Below are 23,407 nucleotides of genomic sequence, written 5' to 3' on the forward strand. Positions count from 1 at the left end.
CCTCTCTGTGATGAGAAGGGAAATGATTATAATATATTGAAAAGTTTGTTTTGGAAATCTTTCTCAAATATTCCCAAGTTTCACATCAGAATGAATGTCAGATTGGTTAAAAGTAATAACTTGTTAGATGAGGCAAAAGATATTTGCTAAATGCTTACTATGTGTCAAGTATTGTGATATGTGGTTGATGATATAAGTATAATAAAAAAGAAAGATAATTGCTTCCCTGAGTCCATTTTCATGTTCATATTTTATAAATGAAAGCTTAAAAGGAAGATAAAGGAGAAAGAAGTGAGAGAGAACTTAGGGTTGAAATCTAGAAAGTCGGAAGCATAGCTTGGAGGATTGGCCTCCTCTCCAAAATGGAAGAAACTCCAGCAGGAAATCATCTATAGGAAATGGGAACTGGCATAACAGAGGCATGTTCCAGAGTGGAAAGATCAAAGAGTTGTTTCAGGCTGAGGAGACCCTAAATGCTGAGGGAAGTTCTAGGATAAGAATACACTGAGGTGTATTGGAAGTTTGAAACATTTTTAAGGAGGGCCATGAAGTTAGTAATCATAGGGTTCTAACTTCTTTGCTTTAAGTGTGTCCTAAAGTTCTCTAGGTACCTTAAGAATCTTTGCTCTTTAGTTTTTGAATTTATATGTGTACTTTCCTAGGTTTTAATATAAACATTCCCATTAAAGTATCACTTCAGAAAATTTCTGATAATTATTATTGTAATTCCATATTTTTCAGTATTGTTGGATTAACCTCTGATTCTAAAGTGTTAAGATGCAGTTTGAAAATGAATAGTGACCCAGAGCAGTCAAAAACAAAATAGCATTTTCTGATTTGTCATTCAACTTTGCTTGGTAGAATGAGTGTTTGTTAAAAGTTTTGCAGATTTGGGGCATTTTTACCTGTTTATCTTAAAAATTATAAATATGTAGTTCTGTGAATTTGGTAATACTTTTATTAATTTTGTTACTTTGGTAGTCCTATCGTAGAGGTTCTTCTCTGTTTGCCGGAAAGCAAGGCTTCATCACTCTTCGTGATCTTTTCCGATGGGCTGAACGGTACAAATCAGTTGAACAGACAGAGAAGGAGTATGATTGGCTTCAACATTTAGCAAATGATGGTATGCTTTTGTTGTTGTCTTTAAATGTGCAAAACTGGGTAGATACAAGGTCATTATATTTCTGCTTGTATTTTTTCTTAAATTTTTTTTTATAAAACAATGCATAGGTAGGTTAATTGACATTGCCAAGTATCTTCATATGTATATTAATTTAAATGCATAGTGTATAATAACAGTTTTTTAGTAACTCCCTCATAAGTCTTCATGAAAATTTATTTTTCATTCTCATTCACTTTTCCTCTTATGTACTGGTAATGATTGGGCACTTAATTCTTTGTGTTCTTTTTTTTTTCTTTTCCCTCAGTAGCATTTTATTTTTCCAATTACATATAGTTTATGTATGATAGTTTTCAACATTCCAGAATTCTTTTACTGCCCTCCCATAGCTCCTTTTCACTTTCCCAAGACAGCAAGCAATCTAATATAGGCAATATGCAATCATTTTAAACTTATTTCCATATTAATTATGATGTGACCAAAAAAAATCAGAACAAAAGAAAAAAACACAAAGAAAAAGAACACCAAAAAAAAAAAAAAAGATGAAAATAGTATTCTTTACTCCTTATTCAATCTCTTAGTACTCTCTCTGAATGGGGATGGTATTTGCCATCCTAAGTCTATTGGAATTGTCCTGGATTACCATATTGCTGAGAAGAGCTAAGTTTGTTATAGTTGATTATCATATAATCTTGCTGTTACTGTGTACAATGTTTTCTTGGTTCTGCTCACTTCTTTAAGTCTTTCCAGGCTTTTCTGAAATCAGCCTGCTCATCATTTTTTATAGAACAATAATAGTCCATTACCTTCATATATTATAACTTATTTAGCCATTCTTCAATTAGTGGGCATCCATTACATTTTCAATTCCTTGCCACTACAAAAAGAGCTCCTACAAACATTTTTATGCATGTAGGTCCTTTTCCCTCCTTTATGATCTCTGTATACAGACTCTGCTTTTTTTTCTTTTGCATAATTTTGTAAGAGTCCTTTCAGATGTCTATTTTTTATTCTTGTGGGCATTAATTGCTTTATAATATATCAAAATGCTAATATTGATGCTCTGTTTTGGATTAAATAAACAATACTTTACCTTTTGAAAACGAGTCAGGAAGACCTACAGTTGAATTCTTATTAAAGATCTAAATGATTGACCTATTATCTCACAATTATTGAGTTTCTTTATTGGTAAAATGAGAGGGTTATACTGAGAGGCTTCTAGTCCATTCTTTAAACTATGATTGCATGAAACTTGAATGGAAGGTATAAAGTGAGGGAGATGAAGCATTTGCATACTCTTACTGTGACATTTCCTCTGGATTTATTGCCAGGTTTTATGCTTTTGGCTGGCCGAGTTAGGAAACAAGAGGAAGTAGATGTTATACAGGAAGTGCTACACAAACATTTCAAAAAGAAATGTTGTCCACAGGCCCTTTTCTCAGAAGAAAGTGTCCAAAAATTACTGGGTAAGTGGAGAGGTAATGCTAGAGAAAGTGTCTTGAATTGTCAAAACTGCCTTAACATAATTTTTTTTTTTTTTTAATTTTGTAGGGAAATTTTCTTCCCAGTTATCCATATTGAAGTCCAAGTTCAATCACATTGTTTGGACTGAAGATATGAGGAGGTTGGCTGTTCTGGTGGGAAGGGCATTAGAGTTTGGAGAACCTGTGCTACTAGTGGGAGATACTGGGTAAAAGTCTATGATTCTTTGAAATTTGCTGTTGTAGGTCTTGAGATTGTAATGGTATATTATTGGATTGCAGCTGTAGGGTTCTGGGTCCTCAGAAGTTACTCATTTGAAATTATCCTTATTAATTTTTTGAGTGACATTGTGGGCAAAATAGTAGAGGGTTAGAATTGAATTTAATAAAAGATCTGAGTTAAAGACCTTTTTATGACACATACCAGCTGGATTATCTTAAGCATGCCATTTAGCTTTTGGATGCCCTGAGCAATTCTCTAAGATTCTGAATTTGCAGGGCAGTTGACAATCTGTGTTCATAGAAGCAGTTTCTTCATTTGTACCAATTCCCTATGCCAGTGAAATTACAGGTCTCTTTTTCCTATAGTGTCTTTTTTACATCCCCAATTTTTTTTTCTTTTTTTTAATAAAAAGGTAAATTGCCCACTATTTGTCTTTTTTTTTTTTTTTTTTTTCCTCTCCTTTTTCTGAGTCTGGGGTTAAGTGACTTGCCCAGGTTCACACAGCTAGGAAATGTTAAGTGTCTGAAACCAGATTTGAACTCAGGTCCTCCTGAATTCAAGGCTAGTGCTCTATCCACTGCACCACCTAGCTGCCCCCCACTATTTTTCTTAACATTTTTTCTTCTTGCCCTCTTTTTATGAAAAATAAAACTTTATTTTTGATGTAACTAAATTTTATTTTGGTTTAATGTAATTGATATTTAAAAAATCATTTTTAATCATAAGGTTCACATAAAGGAGTGCCATTTCTTTTTTTCCATTTCGCCAATTTTATTTTTTTTATTTTTTTTATTTTTCCTTTCAATTTTATTTTTTTTTAAGAGAGCTGTTTTCTTTTTTCTAATTCACTAATTCTGTTTTTGGGGAGTTGATTTCTTTATCCACTGTATCTTTTAATGAGTAACATGACTTATCTCGTCCCTCTTATCAAGCTTCCCTTTCCTTTTCCCATTTTTCTTCTAGCTCTCTTGTGAGAGCCTTTTAAAATTTCTTTTATGAGAGTTTTGTGTGTTGAGGATCAAATCATATCCTTCTTTGGGGATTCATCTAGAGACAATCTGTTTTTAGTCTCCTCAGAGTTTGAACTCTGCTCTGTATCAGTATAGAAGCTATCTATACTTAGAACTCGCTTTAATTTTTTACTCATTTTGACAAAAAAAGAAACAAAGAAAACAAACAAACAAAAAAAGACCAAGTAGTCTGCTTTTTGGGAAGCATGGTATTACCAAGCTTCTTCTACAGACAACAAGAAGTAGCAATGAAGCAGCAGTGGGACAGCAATGGCTGTTCTGTGTCTGCACAGCGGGTACGCTCTGGGAGCATGCTAAGTCACTCCGATGCTGGGTGGGTATGGCCAGGTCCCACGAGACTAGCATTTTGGGGTTATAGTCTTTACCCGCTGTGTTTACAGCTTCTTTGCTGATCTACTGGCTTGCTTCCAGGGCAAACTAGCCACATTGTGGTAAAGTTCTCCTCACAAATATTCCACTGGCTTAGACCACACCTTACCCCTCTGTAGTCTGTTCAGCATTAGCTGCTTTCTGTGCTCTCACTGCCTGCCTGAGGTCTGTGCCTGGTCTAACCAACCCCTGTCCACAAGTAAAAACAGACTTTTTCTGGCAAATTTTGAGGATATCTTCTGTTGGTAATGTGTTGTACTCCCAATATTCGTAGGTTTTTTCAGACAAGCACTAATTCCAAAGCCATTTCATGAAAGAAGTAGTCTGAGGGCAAAGAAGAGCTTAGATAGATGCGTGTATCCTCTCCACCATCTTGGCCACATTTTCCTTGAAGTTTTTAGAGTAATGAGTATTCCCCATTTTTTAGGGATCATTAAGAGAAGTAGGAAAAAAAAAAGATACTTTAGTCAGTGAAGAATGTTCTTTTCTGAGGAAAGGAAAGCACAATAATGGAACTACTGCAGTTGGAGTATCTTATCTGATATTGTAATGATGCTCATTTCATGAAATGGCCAATTTGTGTCTTTTATATTAAGGAATCTTCCTCATCCTGAGGTTTTAGTGGGTATTGATTAGAGTAATGGAGAGACAGCATGGAGTGGTATTGAAGTTTGGGATGTTCAAATGACACCTGATCTGGCATCTGATCCATCCCTGCTGTTGTAACCTTAATCACTCGAACCTCAGTACTCCAGAGCACAGGAACCAAACACATCTTGTCCTGTACATTTCACCCTTCTGAATATGCCTGAACTATATTAAAATATAATTGGGAAATTTTTAACAAAATAGGTAAAAATACAGTAGAACATAGATGACATAGATAAGTCCATATATGGCTCGTAAGATCCTTATGAATGGTTTAGTGGCCTTTATTTTTATTTGGGTTTGCCCCTGATGTGGAGAATCTATAGAGATTATAAATTGTAATGAAGGACTCCACCTGCATTGGTAGGAAAAATGTCCTCACTTGGGAGTTTCTAATACACACAAAATCACAATATGCTTCCTGTCCCTGTCACTACTTTGGGTATACATCAATTTTGTTTGCCTTTTCTTTCATTGTGATAGGTGTGGGAAAACAACTATCTGCCAAATTTTTGCAGCATTGGCAAATCAGAAATTGTATTCCGTCAACTGCCACTTGCACATGGAGACATCTGACTTCCTGGGAGGTCTCCGACCAGTCAGACAGAGGTCAAAGGAGGTTTGTTTCATAGTGTTGTGCCTGAGGCACCTTTATTCTGAAGTTGGGGTTCTCTGATTGCACATCATTTTAACTAAATACTGTGTACCTTGGCTGTCATTTCTTTGAAATTTGAAAGGGGCTTCAAGGTCATTCTAGCTTTCAAATCTAGTTTTAGATTTTGTTTTCTTTTCCTTGTAATATAGTTTGCAATCTATTTCTTAAATCAAAGAAATATTTTTAACAATCAGTAAGCATTGACTAAGCATTTTTTATGTATCAGATCCTCGGCTTAGGCTCTAGTAATTACAAAGAAAAAAATAAACAGTCTTTGCCCTTGAAGAGCTTACATTCTATTTAAAATTGTGAATATATATATATATATATCATTGTGCATAGATATGTTTGTGTATATGTTGTGTATTTGTCTATGAAGTAATAGATCCTTTCTTTTTTATCTTCTAGGAAGAACTTGATAAGTCTAGACTCTTTGAGTGGCATGATGGTCCCCTAGTCTTGGCAATGAAAGAAGATGGCTTTTTTCTTTTAGATGAAATATCATTAGCTGATGATTCTGTCTTGGAAAGACTCAACAGGTATGTTTCAGCAATAATAACAGTAACATGACATTTATATAGCTTTTGAAGGTTTACAAATAATTTTTAACAATTTTATTTTCCAATTAACAAATATCTTTTTTTCCCCTTCCATTCCACATATCCCCTTAGGAGGGGGAAAAAAAAAAGAAAAATCCCTGAAATAAACAGACATAAGGGGCAGCTCGGTGGCACAGTGGATAGAGGACCAGCCCTGAAGTCACGAGGACCTGAGTTAAAATCTGGTCTCAGACACTTAACACTTCCTAGCTGTGTGACCCTGGGCAAGTCACTTAACCTCAATTGCCTCAGTAAAAAAAAGAAAAGTAAAGAAATAAACAGACATAGTAAAACAAAACAAATTCCTTTATTCATATCACAAAAACTAACCTCATAATACATTCTGAGTCTATCATCTCTCTGTCAAAGTGGGTAGTTATTTGTGGGTAGTTATTGCCTTGTTCTGAGTTCTTAAGTTTTTCAAGTTGTCTGTGTTTACAATGGTATTGTTATTCTATAAAGAATTTTGCACAGAGTATCTCATTTGATACTTACAACATTCCCGTGACATAATTTTTTTTTTTAACAGATGAAGGAATTGGGACTAAGGGAAGCTAAGTGATTGGCTCATATTCAAAAAGCTAGTAAGCACTGGAGATGGTTTTTGAGTCTAAATTTCATTACTTCCAAGCCTATCACTCTTTCACTACAGGGTGGCATCCTGTCTTTCAGTTTAACCAGATATAGAAGAAAATTGTTCTTCCTCATCTATAATGTGGTGCTTGATGATGACAGCTTAATTTGTGTTGGCTTTGTTAAGATCTAATCACTCTGGAAACCTTCAAGGGTAGCTGATTTTTTTCTGCATGATTGATATGCATGGTACAAGTCACTGGGGAAAGGGAAGTTTGGGAAAATAAGGAAATAGGATAAATAAATCTTGTAGTTCTTCTGGAACAGAATTGTTTTTGTGGAATCCATCCTTGCTCTGAGGAAGAACTGGAATTATATACAAATATTAGAACTGAAAGGTTGATTATTGCCTCTACATAGCTGAAGCATTGTTTTACCCATTTTACAGTTATATGTGATCATATGTTCAGAATTAAAGATTTAGAGTTAAGGGACCTCAGAAGTTATGTAGTCCAACTAAAGCCCACAGAACTGGAGTGATTTGCTTGAGGTCATATAGGTATAAGTGACAAAAAGAATTAAGGGCTTGAAACTATTTACTCAGACTCCAAATAAAGTGCCCTTTTCTCTGCTTCATTCTGCCTCCCTAGCAAGAATTAAAGTGGAAATGGACCCACAGATGTATTAGGTTGATTCCTACCTCTGTCATCCACCAGATAGCCTAATAAAAAGGACTTGAGGAAGCACAATATCGGTCACAGCACACCTGCAGATTAAAGCATAGGTCTTGAATACTACACTTTGCTCATTACTTCCTTTGAGATTTCAGAACATCTGCTTTTTAATGAACAGTAGCTTAAATGGGGAGTTGAATAGAAAGAGACAATTTTCTTCTGCTCAGGAAGCCATACCCTTATAAAAGGATTGTGATAAGCTTTATTTTTTGAATCTGGCATGATGTTTATTTCAAATCTGAAATCAGGTAGAGCAATGATTGTGTACACAAGACTTCTCTCATTTTGCCTCTTTGCTATTATTTCACCTTTTAGTGTCCTTGAAGTGGAAAAAACCCTGGTATTGGCTGAAAAAGGTAGCCCAGAGGAAGACAATAATGAAGTAGAACTACTGACTGCTGGGAAAAAATTTCGTATATTAGCAACCATGAACCCTGGGGGTGATTTTGGAAAAAAGGAGGTAAACTTAAATTCATACTCAGTAATTTGCTTGGATTCTAACAAGTATGTTGCAACAACTCTTTCATTGTACTCTTGAATTAATTTCAAAAATAAAAACACTGTCGCCATTGTGTCTTTTTTTAAAGTAGTAGCTTTTTATTTTTAAAATACATGGAAAGATAATTTTCAACATTTGCCCTTGCAAAACCTTGTGTTCCAAATTTTTCTCCCTCTCTTCCCCACACTCCCCTTCCTTAGGCAACAAGTAATTCAAAATATGGTGAACATGTGCAGTTCTTCTATACATATTTCCACAATTATCATGCTGTATAAGAAAAATCAGATCGTAAAGGTGAAAAAATGAGAAAGGGAAAAAAAGCAAACAGTAACAAAAAAAGGTGAAGATAATATGTTGTGACCCACATTCAGTTCCTATAATCCTTTTTCTAGATGCAGATGGCTCTCTTCATCAGTCTATTGGAATTGGCCTGAATCTCCTCATTGATGAAAAGAGTCGCATCCATCAGTGTTGATCATCACATAAACTTTTTGTTATTGTGTACAGTCTTCTTTTGGTTCTACTCACTTCAATTTGCCTTTCTGAAATCATTCTGTTGATCGTTTCTTATAGAACAATAATATTCCATAACATAAACATAACATAACATATTTAGCCATTCCCCAGCTGATGTACATCTACTCACTTTACAATTCTTAGCTAATGCCAAAAGAGCTACTACAAAATTTTCACATATGTGGGCCCTTTCCCCGTTTTTTATGATTTTTTTTTTTTAATGACTCAGTAGAGATAATGCTGGATTGGTTTTATTTGCACAAAAACTTTTAAAATTTAATGTAATCAAAATTATCCCATTTTGCATTTCATAATGTTTTCTACTTCTTGGCCCTGAATTCCTTTCTTCTAGAGCCATCTACACCAATATAGAGGACTGTGGGAACTGAATGTGTATCACAATATGACATTCTCTTTTTGATGTTGTTCACTTGCATTTTGTTTTGATTTGTTTTTTCTTATGCAACAAGTGAATTGTATAAATATGTTTATGAACATTGGATTTAATATATATTTTAATATGTATATTGCTTGCTATCCAAGAGAAGGGGCGGGGAAAGAGGAAAATCTGAAACACAAGGCTGTGCAAGGGTCAGTATTGAAAAATTATCTGTGCATATATATGTTTTGAAAATAAAAAGGTTTTTAAAAAAATGAATTCCTACCTTCTGCAAATATCTGAGAAATAGACTGTCTTCCTGATTTGCTTCTTTTCCTAATTTGCTTATAGTATCATCCTTTGTGTCTAAATTATAAACCCATTTTGATCAAGAATTTTTAAAAAATTATACATTTAATAAATTTTTTTTTAATTGAATAAATATACCAAAGCAAAGGCAAAATCTTTTGCCAAATTTTTAGCCTTTTCCTAGAGAAAATAAAATGAATTAACAAGGAAGCAATGGAAAATGTTTTGTTTTCATGTTCCTTTTCTAGACCTACAAATAATGTACCATAATCTATTCAGACATTCTCCAATTATTGAGTATATATAGGTTTCTAATTTTCCAAGAAACTATTTCTTGACAAAGACCATTTCCATTATGTTATAGAATCTGACTAAAACTGAAATTGACCAAAAGAAAAATGAGAGGTGGGGAGGACAAATAGAATTAAAATACTATGTTTTAGAAAAATGATTTCTCTTGTCACCTATATAGCTTTAAAATCCCAGCAAATGAACCATTAAAAATATTTCCTCATTGTTTCTCTACCTGCTTTCACAATCGAATTTAATATAAAAAATAATAATTTTGTCTTGCAATTTGAACAAATCTTTACCCTTTTCCATAGTTGTGTGCCTCTTTTGAGTAGGTTAATAATAATTTATAAGATTTTTTTCTCAGTTCCAAATTTACTCAGCATTTGAATTAATTTAGTTTATCCAGTTAGGGATGTGCCACTCCTGAAACTGTCATTTTAACTGTCTCATGGAAGAGCCAGCTTTGTTTTTAAATGATATTCAGGTAATACATAGGTTTTGTTAGTTAAATTACTAAAAGAACTGAAGGATGTTGATGAAGAATGTTAAGGAACAGAAATAGTGATCCTGAATGAAAGTAATTAAGATTACATGAAGTGCCATGAAATGAGTAAGAGAAGCAAATCTAAGATTTTTTGTTGTTGTTGTTTTCCTTAACAACAAATTAGAAAAGAAACAAATAAGCCCCATGAAACCACTGAACTGAAAGAAAAGCTCCATGGAAAGTGAACTGCAAAATAAAAAAATAGCAAAATGCTAAGAATAGACTTGCAATATAGTCTTTTTATTGAAGTGGTGTATATGTAGCTACTCTTACTCATAGAAAGCAATAATCTCAAAGGATCTTATTACAATGCTTAATCTTCTTTTTGGCCATAATAAACATGTACCTTATGATGTATTTTGTCTTCGTCAGAAAGTGACTTTCCATTTTTCTAGTATTCATTCCTAATATGAAAGTTGATGAACCAAGGGTAGAATTGCCATTTGTTTCCCCATTAACTAGGAATTCTTATAATTGATAGGGAACGGGGGGGGGGGGGGGGGGAGGGGCAGAAATCTTTGATTTTCTACCTGTTAGAAATTCTGCTCTTAAGACTATGATTTGGTGATATCTTCATAGAATTTAATTGTTTGGGAGTTCTCAATTTATATGACATCCTAACTAAGGGATTAGGGTCACTAGACTCACTTGTAGCATGTAATCAAGGTTACAACCATCTACTAAATAATTTACATATATGGTTTTGGAACACTGATAAGAGGAGAGGATATCCTTTGGGAGGTTCAAAAGCATTTTCAAGCTCAGAAAAGGAAAAGTATTTCTGTACTAAAATTTACTATTAAGATCATATTGGTTTATTTCCTCTCTTCTTGCAGCTTTCTCCTGCTTTGCGTAACAGATTTACTGAGATATGGTGCCCTCAAAGTAAGAGCCGCAAAGATTTAATTCAGATTGTCAAGCGTAATCTTCATCCAGGATTATTTCTGGGTAAAGTAGACCATCAAGGTAAGAAATGGGGAAAGAGAGAGATTGGTATTTCAAGGAGAAGAAATTTAAGGAAATGAAGGCAGGCATGGATTTCAGCCAAGTTGATTGATAGTTTTTTGCTACTGTATCCATCTGGTTGATCTTCATAGTATCTCCTTCACTAAGATGCTTAAATTTCATCTCCTTCAGCAAGAAAGGAGTTATATTTTAGTTTCTGTGTCATTCTCTCACATTTATACTTCTGTGACTGCCATTTTGGTAGAATGTGATAGCAGAGTAGTAGCAATACATTTACTTAATAAGAATTAATTTAAAGGGCAACTATATGCTTGTACTGTGATATGTGCTCAGATTACAAAGATATACCTGCACTAGAACCTGCCCTTGAGGAGCTTATGTTCTATTGTAATAAATAAAGGACCAGCTTTGTCCTCAGAGTAGCCAGAGGTTCATAGCTTACCTCTGACACTTACTTCGTGACTCTGAACAAGTCATTTAATTTCTCACTTGTCCAAAAGATTTTATGAGATCAAAAATTATATAACATGATGATCTGTGTTGTTATAGGAACTTTGTTCATTTGATGCTTCCTGTATGAATGAAATTACAGGTGTAGGGGAAAAAATGATGTGGTTGGAAAAAAATAAAAAATATGGTTAATTTTTTTTTCTCAGAATGCCTTTAAGGGAAAAAAAAATCTAGAATATTGTATAGATAATGGACTTAGTTTTTCTTTTAAACATCTTCCACTGAGTTCAAGCTGCTTTATTAAATTTGTGTTTCTTAGCAAATGTTATGCAGTTCAGATCATAGATCTGGGTTCTACCACTTAATTTTCTGAACCTCTTCTGTTCCCCGAATAGGATTCCCATTTAATTTTTTTTTTAAATTTTCAATAATAGCTTTTTATTTTCAAAATACATGCAAAGATAGTTTTCCATTATTCACCCTTTCAGAATTTTGTGTTCTAAATTTTTCTCACTCCCTTTCCTCTCCTCCTCTCCTCTAGAGAGCAGGTAATCCAATATATATTAGACATATGCAATTCTTCTATACATATTTCTATATTTATTGTGCTGCACATCAAAAAAGGAAAAAATATCAAACAAACAGTAACAAAAAAGGTGAAAATACTATGTTGTGGTGGCTCTCTCCATCACAAGTCTATTAGAATTGGCCTGAATCAGCTCATGGTTAAAAAGAGCCATATCTGTCAATGTTGATCATCACATAATATTCTTATTGTTGTGTACAATGGTTCTTTTGGGTCTACTTAATTCACTTAGCATCAATTCATGTAAGTCTCTCCAGGCCTCTCTGATATTATTCATATACCATAATATATTCAACCATTCCCTAAAGCTGATGAATATCTACTCATTTTACAATTCCTCACTACTACCAAAAGGGCTGCTACAAACATTTTCACACATGTAGATCCTTTTCCCTTTTCTTATGATCTTTCTGGTAGATAGACTCAGTAGAGATACTGCTGAATCAAAAGGTATGCATATACCCTTTGACCCAGCAGTGTTACTACTGGGTTTGTATCCCAAAGAGATCTTAAAGAAGGGAAAGGGACCTGTATGTGCAAGAATGTTTGTGGCAGCCCTCTTTGTGGTGGCCAGAAACTGGAAACTATGTGGATGCCCATCAATTGGAGATTGGCTGAATAAATTGTGGTATATGAATATTATGGAATATTATTGTTCTGTAAGAAATGACCAACAGGATGATTTCAGAAAGGCCTGGAGAGACTTACATGAACTGATGCTGAGTGAAATGAGCAGGACCAGGAGATAATTATATACTTCAGCAGCAATACTGTATGATGATCAATTCTGATGGACGTGGTCCTCTCCAACAATGAGATGAGCCAGATCAGTTCCAATGGAGCAGTAATGAACTGAACCAGCTACACTCAGTGAAAGAACTCTGGGAGATGACTATGAACCACTACATAGAATTTCCAATCCCTCTAAGTTTGTCCACCTGCATTTTGGATTTCCTTCACAGGCTAAATGAACACTATTTCAAAGTCTGATTCTTTTTGTACAGCAAAATAACTGTTTGGTAATGTATACATATATTGTATTTAATTTATACTCTAGCGTATTTAAAATATAGTATTGGTTAACCTGCCATGGCGGGGGGGGGGGGAAGTAGGGGAAAAATTGGAACAAATAGTTTGGCAATTGTCAATTGTAAAATTACTCATGCAAATATTTGGTAAATAAAAACTTAAAAAAAAAAAGGTATGCACAGTTTGATAACCCTTTGTGCATAAGAACAACTAACTTTTAAAAGTATTCCTTGAGGCATAAATATATTGGGTAGTTGTGGGGGCATAGAAATTGAGAGACATTTGTCTCAGTTTCTATGTTTCAGGTTTGGTTGCAAGTACAAGCAATCAAGCAAGGTGAGTATTTATGTTCTTTACAAGTATAGAGTATTTGAAAGTCAGGATTATTTTCCTGCTGTACACAATGCAAAGGAAAGGCCTCTGGTCTGGAATCAACTAAATGCTTGAATAAAATCATTACACTGATTCTCTAAAGAAAATAATTTTATCACAAAAAATGGTTTTTCCAGACCCTGTCTTTGGAAAAACAGTCATACTTTATAACAGAATTACACTTGATTGCCTGCAGTGGAAAGCATGAAAAATCATCTTCAGAAGGAGAAAGCTTGATAGAATTGTAGAAGCAGACAAATGAGATAGTATTGTCTTCTACCCTGCCTAGATTGAGATCCATTCTGGAGATGTCTTCCCTCTTTAAGCTGTATTAATTATAGTAAAGATCACAGTAAAAGGAACCCTCTTCTTTATTCATACTGTTTCCAAAGAGTCCATGAGTATATCTCTTACATCTCTGTCATGAAGCATTTCCCAGCACAATGAATCTTGGAGCCTTGCGATTTTCCTTTGTGCTAATCAGGTTGTCCCTAAGGTGGTTACTTGTTATTTTCAGAGTTCTGTGACAATTGTCTTCTTCTAAGGAGTTATTAAGAACTCTAGGAGAATAATTCTGTGGAAGACAGAAAAGGAGAGTTTTCCTCCTTTTTTCCATTTGGCATCTTTAAAAAGCAATTTTCTGATCTGTAGAAAATGGCTTAGCAAGAGAATGGCTTTTGTTCATTTCTTTTCAGCCTATTGTTTTCTTCCTCTAGAATCCTACCAAAATGAATTTTTTCATTTTTTAAGTATCATGATCTCAGCACATACTCGTCACAAACAAAAACATCATGAATCAAAATACAAATGAGAAGCATTAATTTTACCATATTCTGAATTATACCTTAGATTTGGAAAAGCGAATAAATTTTTGAAGTAAATTTTAAAATTCCACTCTGTCAGAGATATAGACTTAAAATTTGGAAGGAAATCTTAGGTTATCTTGTTGTAGGATTATCATAGTAGACTCTTATTCTGGAGCTGAATTAGAACACAGGCCATCTCTTCCAGCTCCTTCATTTTGCAGATGACAAAACTAAAGTCAAGAAAGATGAAGTGACTTGCCTCTGATTTCTCAGACAGTATTTGACAAAACTAGGATTTGAACTCAGGACCTCTGATTATATCTATTTCTCTTTTGATTCTATCATATTGTAATACATTTTAAGTGCGTCATTTAAAATTGGGAACCACCAAAATCCTTTCTAGACTTGAGCCAAATTTACATTTCATTTACTGAGAATCCCCTTAGAATAGCCTTTTTTAGGTTAATAGGTCTTATTTGGGGGATTACATTCTTCAGGGCTGCCTATAGAGTATGTTCTTACTCCTCTTTTGTGTTTTAGGAACAGATATAGCTGAACTTATGATGGAGTTCATAGATTGGCTCACTAGTCAGGAGTTTGGTCGACGATGTATCATCAGTATCAGAGATATCCTGTCCTGGGTCAATTTCATGAATGTTACTAAGGCGGAAAAGACTTTGAAGGAGGGAGAAGAGACTCTTTCAGCTGTGACATCTTTTGTCCATGGTGCATGCCTAGTATATGTGGATGGAATAGGTTCAGGTAAGTTGGTAATAAGAGCCCTTAGGATCAGATTTTATACAGATTCACATATTTTCTGTTTTCCAATCTTTAGCTATAAATTCAGTTAACTTATTTATATTTAAACTTATTTATTTAAAATAAAATAAACTTATTTAAACTTTATTTTAATTTATTTTAATTTAAACTTTATTTAAAATAAAATAAACTTATTTATTTATTATATATTTAAACTTATTTATATTTAACACATTTAGCACATTTAAACACATTTAAGTTTTAGTTGGTTGTAATTTATTAAAATTGAAAATATATAGAAATTATTGTGTTATCTCTTCCCAGAGATCAGTTCTATTTGTTTAATTTCTCAGACAGCAGTGGGCAGAACTGTAGTTGAACTCAGGGCTCTTGACTATATCTAACTCTCTTTATGTCCAATTTCATCATCATTGAGCAAAAGTTGACAACAATTAACCTTTAGTCTTACATAAGCTCTTAACCTCAGTGGGTTGTAGATAACATGTAACATTTAATGGTCAGTATGCTTTCTTTAGAGCAATGTATAGGTTGTAGTATATCTAGAAAGGACAGAGTTTATTCATTGAACTGTTATATAAATCTTGCTAACTAACCATAAGATCTGGCTTATTTTGAGTTTGATTAATATTATGGTGTCTTTTCTTTTAGGAACAACTTCCTTTGGATTTGATACTGCACCCCTGGCTCGCAAAGAATGTCTACAATTCCTGACCAAGAAACTTTCTCAAGTAGTCCATCTTACAGTTTCTGCAAGGAATAAGCTTAGGATTTATGAAAAAATCAAAGATATGGAATTTATTTGTACGGATAACTTTTGTGGTATCCACCCCTTTTTTATACCACGAGGTGAGAATGACTTTTAAGTCCTGTCATTGGAAATTATATACTTATATTTAAAAAAAAAATTGACTTGTTATTTTCATGTGTGTTGCTCTTAGGTATTCTTCTGACTTGGCTTTTTTGTATTAGCTGCCCCAGTTAGAATCTGTTCTGATATCTTTATTTTTGTCTACAATTTCCATTCTGACTAGGCATTGACCCATAAATAACACTATATAACTAAAGTTGAAATGGGTTTGTAATCTAGACATATAGAATGATATAAACAAATTAGAAGAACATAGGAATTGTTTACCTCTCAGCTCTGTGGAGGAGGAAGGAATTTGTAACCAAACAAGAACTAGAGATCATTATTGATCATAAAATAGATAATTTTAATTGTATTAAATTTAAAAATTTTTGTACAAACAAAACTAATGCAGGCAAGCTTAGAAGAGAAGTAATAAGCTGGGAAAACATTTTTACATTCAAAGGTTCCAATAAAGATGTCATTTCTAAAGTATAGAGAGAATTGACTCAAATTTATAAGAATTGAAGACATTCTCCAATTGATAAATGGTCAAAGGATATGAACAATTTTCAGTTGAAGAAACTGAAAAGTTATATGAAAAGGTGCTCCAAATCACTATTGATCAGAGAAATGCTGATTAAGACAACTCTGAGATACCACTACACACCTGTCAGATTGGCTAAGATGACAGGATATTATTTTGTGATCAATAATGATCTCTAGTTCTCCTTTGGTCATAAATTCCTTCCTCCTCCACAGGTCTGAGAGGTAGACTATTCTCTGTTCCTCTAATCTATTTATGATCTCATTCTTTATGCCTAAATCATGGTCCCATTTTGATGTTATCTTGGTATATGGTGTTCGGTGTGGGTCCGTATCTAATTTCTGCCATACTAATTTCCAGTTTTCCCAACAGTTTTTTCAAATAATGAATTCTTATCCCAAATATTGGTATTTTTGGGTTTGTCAAACAGTAGATTGCTATAGTTGTACCCTATTTTGTCCTGTGTACCTAATCTGTTCCACTGATTGACTAGTCTATTTCTTAACCAATACCAAATGGTTTTTGTGACTGCTGCTTTATAATATAGCTTTAGATCAGGTACAGCTAGACCACCTTCATCTGACTTTTTTTTCATTAATTCCCTTGAAATTCTCGACCTCTTATTCTTCCATATGAATTTTGTTATTTTTTTCTAGGTCGTTAAAATAGTTTCTTGGGAGTCTGATTGGTATAGCATTAAATAAATAGATTAATTTGGAGTATTGTCATCTTTATTATATTTGCTCGGCCTATCCAAGAGCACTTAATGACTTTCTAATTATTCATATCTGACTTTGTTTTTGTGGCAAGTGTTTTGCAATTTTTCTCATATAATTCCTGACTTTTCTTTGGTAGATGGATTCCCAAATATTTTATACTCTTAGCATTTGTTTTGAATGGGATTTCTCTTTGTATCTCTTGCTGTTGCATTTTGTTGGTGATGTATAAAAATGCTGAGGATTTATGTGGATTTATTTTGTATCCATCAACTTTGCTAAAGTTGTGAATTATTTCTAATAACTTTTTATTAGAATCTCTGGGGTTCTCTAAGTATACCATCATATCATCTGCAAAGAGTGATAGTTTGATTTCCTCATTACCTACTCTTATTCCTTTAATCTCTTTCTCGACTCTTATTGCTGAGGCTAGCATTTCTAATACAATATTGAATAGTAATGGTGATAGTGGGCAACCTTGTTTCACTCCTGATCTTACTGGGAAAGGTTCCAGTTTATCTCCATTACATATGATGCTTACTGACAGTCTTAAATATATGCTCCTGACTATTTTAAGGAATAGTCCATTTATTCCTATACTCTCAAGTGTTTTTAGTAGGAATGGATGTTGTATTTTATCAAATGCTTTTTCTGCATCTATTGAGATGATCATATGGTTTTTTAAAATTTGATTATTAATATGGTTAATTATCCTAATAGTTTTCCTAATATTAAACTAGCCCTGCATTCCTGGTATAAATCCTACTTGATCATAGTGTATTATCCTGGGGATGATTTTCTGAAGTCTTTTTGCTAATATCTTATTTAAGATTTTAGCATCAATATTCATTAAGGAGATTGGTCTATAGTTTTCTTTCTCAGTTTTCAACCTATCTGGTTTAGGTATCAGTACCATGTCTGTGTCATAAATAGAGTTTGCTAGGACTCCTTCATCCCCTATTTTTTCAAATAATTTATATAACATTGGGGCTAATTGTTCTTTAAATGTTTGGTAGAATTCACATGTAAATCCATCTGTTCCATGTATACTTTTGAAAATGTTTTTTAAGCAGGCCTCTGGCTTGTTAAAAGAAGAAAGTTTAAAGCAGATCATAACTTACACATCAATTTGTCCCAAAAGTTCATTTATTAGTAGTTATATGAAATGCAAAATGCAATTTTTTTTCTTGAAACAAAGTGTCAGAAATGGGAATTAGCTTTGTAGTCCCCAGAAATATATATTTTTTAATTTAATTTTTATTTTTTAATATTTTTTATTAATTTTATAATTATAACATTTTTTTTGACAGTACATATGCATAGGTAATTTTTTACAACATTATCCCTTGTACTCCCTTCTGTTCCTAATTTTCCCCTCCTTCCCTCCACCCCCTCCCTTAGATGGCAGGTATTCCCATACATATTAAATATCTTATAGTATATCCTAGGTACAATATATATGTGCAGAACTGAATTTTGTTTTGTTTTTGCTGTTGCAAAGGAAGAATTGGATTCAGAAGGTAAAAATAACCTGGGGAGAAAAACAATAAATGCTAACAGTTTACAATCAATTTCCAGTGTTTCTTCTCTGGGTGTAGCTGATTCTGTCCATCATTGATTAATTGGAATTGGATTAGCTCTTCTCTATGTTGAAGATATCCACTTCCATCAGAATACAACCTCATATAGTATTGTTGAAGTGTATAATGATCTCTAATTCTGCTCATTTCACTCAGCATCAGTTGATGTAAGTCTCTCCAAGCCTCTCTGTATTCATCCTGCTGGTCATCAGAAATATATTTTAATTCTTTTTGTAGCTGAGTTACAGAGAATATTATGTGTTTTCAGAACAGTGCTGAAACATGGTATTCATTTATTTTAGAAAGGACATTGATTAACCAACTGCATTATAAAGCAAGTGGGGAATTATTTCCCTGAAAAAGAAAAGACTTTGTGGGGGATAAGATTGCTTTCCTTAAAGGGCTATCATTAAAAGGCAACTCTCTGGACTTTTTCTTCTTGGCTTCAGAAACCAGAACTAAGAACAGTGGGTTACCTAAAAGAACATTATCCAAGATAAAATGTCTTAACAGTGGAAACTGTCATAGATTGGAATGAGCTGCAATGATAGGTAGTGCATGTTCCCTTTTCAATTAGCGGCTGATTGACCTCTTAGCCATATGTCAAATTTCTGTTCATGAGTGGGTCGGTCTGAGTGATCATTTATTTCCTCCCAGCTTCAGGCATTGTGATTCTTTTACATAAGTAGGATGACAGAACAGGCATTCCCAGTTCATTACAAAGGTTGTGAAAAAAATCTGTTTCAGGTGTCAGCTTAGGATACCAAAAGCATCTCCCTTTGCCACAGCATTGGTTGGAAGAGGTTATCTTGGGAATATATGATATATCAGCTGTTGCATAGTCAGTCCTTGTCTGTAAATGCCAAGGCCTACTGAGGTGTTGTGCACTGTGGCAGGCAGCCTGGATACTTCTTGATTGAACTAAGGCTTCAGGTCTTGGAGATAAGAGCATTGTGGGAGAAGTTAGTTGGATATCTTTCCCAAAATACAAAATGGCTGTGTGAAAGTAAGAGAATGTTTAAGAGAAGTATAATGTTATATAACTATATGGCATTAGAACTTTGTCATTCTCTTTGATTAAAAAAGAGAGACACAGGTTTTTTTCTTTCTAGAACTGATTTTTCTTGTGAAGCAAGATAGCTCTCTCTATATGTATACATATATTCAATTTAACATGTACTTTGACATATTTAACATGTATTAGACTACCTGCCATCTAGGGGAGAGGGTGAGAGGAAGGAGGGGAAAAGTTGGAACAAAAGATTTTGCAAGGGTAAGTGTTGAAAAATTATCCATGCTTTGTTTTGTATATGTTTTGTAAATAAAAAGCTATAATAAAAAGAGAGCAACCTGCCCATTAGAATGTAAGGATTGTTGACCTCATTTTACCTCATTTTTCTGTATTGTCTTTCATAAATGAGACTCAAATAAAATGAATAGATTGAACTGAGATGTTCTTTAGTTCCCTTTAGTTCTTGGTCATGTATGGTTAGGATACCATCACTTGATTAGGGAAAACCATTAAATGCTCAGAACTTAAAAGAATTTGGAGGGGACATGATCTTCCTTACCTGATTGTACCCTTCTCCCTACCCTTTCTTTCCCTTCTTATTTCTATTCCATTCTTCCTGGAAATAATTCTGACTTTTAAAGTCTTCTTGCTGAAGAAAATTTTACATTCTTTGTATCCTCAGTAGTCAGGACAGTGCTTGACACATGAGAAACCCTTATTAAATGCTTGTTCATGAATTCTTCCCAACCTGAAAAACTTCATTCTCATTAGAGCTAGTTTTAAATAAAAGGATTTTTTTTTTTTTTTTTTTTTTTACCACCAGGCTGTAATCAGCAAGAGGTTCATTCCTGGTATAGAGATATATTTTCTCATGTGAATAATGTCTCTGCTTTGTCATATTATTAGTACTGCCATCCAACTGCTCTAGGAGTAAATGAGTCCCTTTGCCCATAAGTAATATGGCATTGAAAAAGCCCTCAGCTCAGGTTTGATTTTTCCTGTTACTAACTGTGTAATTGCCAAGTCATTAAATTTTCTGAGTCTTCGGGTTCCAAATCTGTAAAATGGAAATAATATTTGTATTTCCTTTTTTATAGGATTGTTGTAAGGATCTTGCTATATAAATTGTAAAGCTCTGTCAGTTAAAAAGCATTCATGAGGCCCTTAATACCAGGCACTAGCTTACTTTTGGGAGGACATAGAAAGGCAAAAGCATATCCCTTGCTGTCTAGGAATTTACATTATAATAAGAGAGAAGACATGTCAACAACTATGTACATATCCAATACATACAGTGTTAATGGAAGGTAGTCTCACCTGGGAGGCAGCCTTCTTGCAAAAGGAGGGATTTGATCTGTCTTTAAAACTTCTTAGGATGGTAGTCTGAGTGAAGAAGAAGGGAGTTGATCTGAAGGTGGAAATACACATGTTGGATATGTTGAGTGAATGTCACTACTTAATCATTTAAATTTAATCATTGGATTGTGTGTGTGTGTGTGTGTGTGTGTGTGTGTGTGGCACACATGTATATATTCACACTTTTATGTGAGTGGATATGGCCTATAAAAGTTGACAAGCATTTCAAAGAGTTTTAAACATATCAGTTTAGGGGCAGATACGCGGTGCAGTGGACAGAGCACCAGTCCTGAAGTCAGGAGGATCTGAGTTAAAATCTGCTCTCAGTCACTTAATACTTCCTAGCTTTCTGCCCCTGGATAAGTCACTTAACTCCAATTGCCTCAGCAAAAACAAACAAATAAAAAACAAAACAAAAAAAAACAAAACCCTGTCAATTTAGGGAATAATTAAATAATTGAATATATCATTAGAACTTCGTCATCCTGTTTGATTAAAAAAAATAAGAGACCTGTCCAGTGCATTCATCATTATAAATTTTGTTACTTAAAATAACTAATAATAAGTTATTAATTGTAAGCTAATTAAAGTTATTAATAATCAAATATTCATAACTGTTAAGCTTCATGGGTACTGTCAGAATCACCACATATATTTCAAAGTCCTCTAACTTGTGTATATTTTTTATTTATTCTTAGGATCTGTTTTGCAAAGGCAGGATGTTTCAGATTACGCACTTAATGCAGGCACTACAGCAATGAATGCCCAGAGGGTCTTAAGAGCCACAAAATTGAATAAACCCATTCTCTTGGAGGGTTCTCCAGGGGTGGGCAAAACCAGTTTGGTGTCAGCTTTAGCAAAAGCTTCGGGTAATAACCTTGTGCGAATCAACCTATCTGAACAAACGGTGAGTACAAATTTTTCTTGGGTTGAGTAGATGTTGCTATGACAATGTCATTCAAAAATATTCATAAATAGAAGGTGAAACCATTACCTGTTTCAGACATAAATATGGTTAAAAAGGCCCTTCTGTAACTATCTGTGCAAATAAAGTCATTAATGATTTTGCCTTTTGACGTTTTTATCCTAAATCTTTATTTTAAAAGTGGTTAATCTTTGTAGACTTTGTAAGTACTGGCAAATATGTGAATGATGGCATGTAATTACAAAGTTGTGTTAAATTAATTTTATTTAATTTTGATTTTTATTTATTTCATTTTATTTTTATTTATTTATTTTTATTTATTGGGGTTAAGAGTGATTTGGCCAGGGTCACACAGCTAGGAAGTATTAAGTGTCTGAGGCCAGATTTGAATTCAGGTCCTCCTGACTTCAGGGCTGGTGCTCTGTCTACTGTGCCACCTAGCTGCCTCCCTCCCTCCCAATATATTATTATTATATTTAAGAATTATCTTTACCTCCAACTTGCAAGAATGAGGCCTAGATAGCAAAAGTTCCTTTTCCCAGAGTTTTGTAGTGAATTAGTGTGGATGTCAGATTCTGTTTTGCATTCATTATTCACTGTTTAGCTTTGAGTGAAAAACTGTTACTCTCTATACCTCATTTTTACATTTTGGAAGTGATAGTTCTTAATTATATTATGTAGGTAAGTCTTTTGGGGTACTCTGGATCCCTCCCTACTCCAAAATGTACTCCACATTCCTGCCCTGGAAAGATTTTCCTTACGATACTTTCAGATTGGAGACAGGAAAATCTGAGTTCATGTTCCTCTTGTGACACTAGCTAGGTGACTTTAGGTTCTCTGAACTTTATTTTCCTCATCTGTAAAATGGGAATAGTAATAATTATATTTTTATTTTTCTCAGTAACATGTGAAACAACATTTTTTTGGGGGGAGGGAATCAATTTGGGAAAGAAAAATTAGAACAAAAGTAAAAACCACAAGAAAAAAAAAAAAACCACTGAACATAGATAGCATGTGTTGATATACGTTCACTCTCCAGAGTTTTCTCTCTAGATATGGATGGCATTTTCTATTTACAGTTTATTGGTATTTATTGATCACTGATTTGCTGAGAAAAATCAAGTCTATGATGGTTGAGTGAACATTCTTGCTGTTGCTGTGTACTGTGTTTTCCTGATTCTGCTTGTTTCACTTAGTAACAATTCATGTAAATCTTTCCAGGCTTTTCTAAAATCAATGATATTTCATTACTTTTGTATAACATAACTTATTCAATCATTCCCAAATTGATGGGCATCTACTCATAATAATTGTATTTCAAAGCTCAAATGAAATCTTTGAAAACTTTAAAATGGTTTATTAGTTGTTTTTCTGAAAGGCACAGACAATCCTTAGTATTAACTTCTACAATGAAAAGTAGGTCAAAGTTAAATTGTCTTGTATCTAATGATTCAACATTTA

The 23,407-nt window shown here is 33.8% G+C and overlaps 1 protein-coding gene and 1 long non-coding RNA gene across 2 annotated transcripts in view; one reads left to right on the forward strand and one right to left on the reverse strand.

The window, feature by feature from the left end:
- MDN1 (midasin AAA ATPase 1) overlaps positions 1–23,407 on the forward strand; it is a 170,314-nt gene that overhangs the window by 65,362 nt on the left and 81,545 nt on the right. The window contains 10 exon segments of the mRNA XM_074310297.1: positions 982–1,123; positions 2,452–2,586; positions 2,672–2,810; positions 5,356–5,491; positions 5,936–6,066; positions 7,749–7,893; positions 10,811–10,940; positions 14,724–14,945; positions 15,612–15,809; positions 21,720–21,928. Coding sequence (XP_074166398.1) covers positions 982–1,123; positions 2,452–2,586; positions 2,672–2,810; positions 5,356–5,491; positions 5,936–6,066; positions 7,749–7,893; positions 10,811–10,940; positions 14,724–14,945; positions 15,612–15,809; positions 21,720–21,928 — 1,587 coding nt within the window.
- Positions 1–23,407, reverse strand: part of LOC141566153 (uncharacterized) — a 47,054-nt gene that overhangs the window by 14,167 nt on the left and 9,480 nt on the right. The window lies entirely within an intron of this gene.

The sequence above is a fragment of the Sminthopsis crassicaudata genome, chromosome 4, assembly GCF_048593235.1.
Source record: "Sminthopsis crassicaudata isolate SCR6 chromosome 4, ASM4859323v1, whole genome shotgun sequence".
NCBI classification, from domain to species: Eukaryota; Metazoa; Chordata; class Mammalia; order Dasyuromorphia; family Dasyuridae; genus Sminthopsis; species Sminthopsis crassicaudata.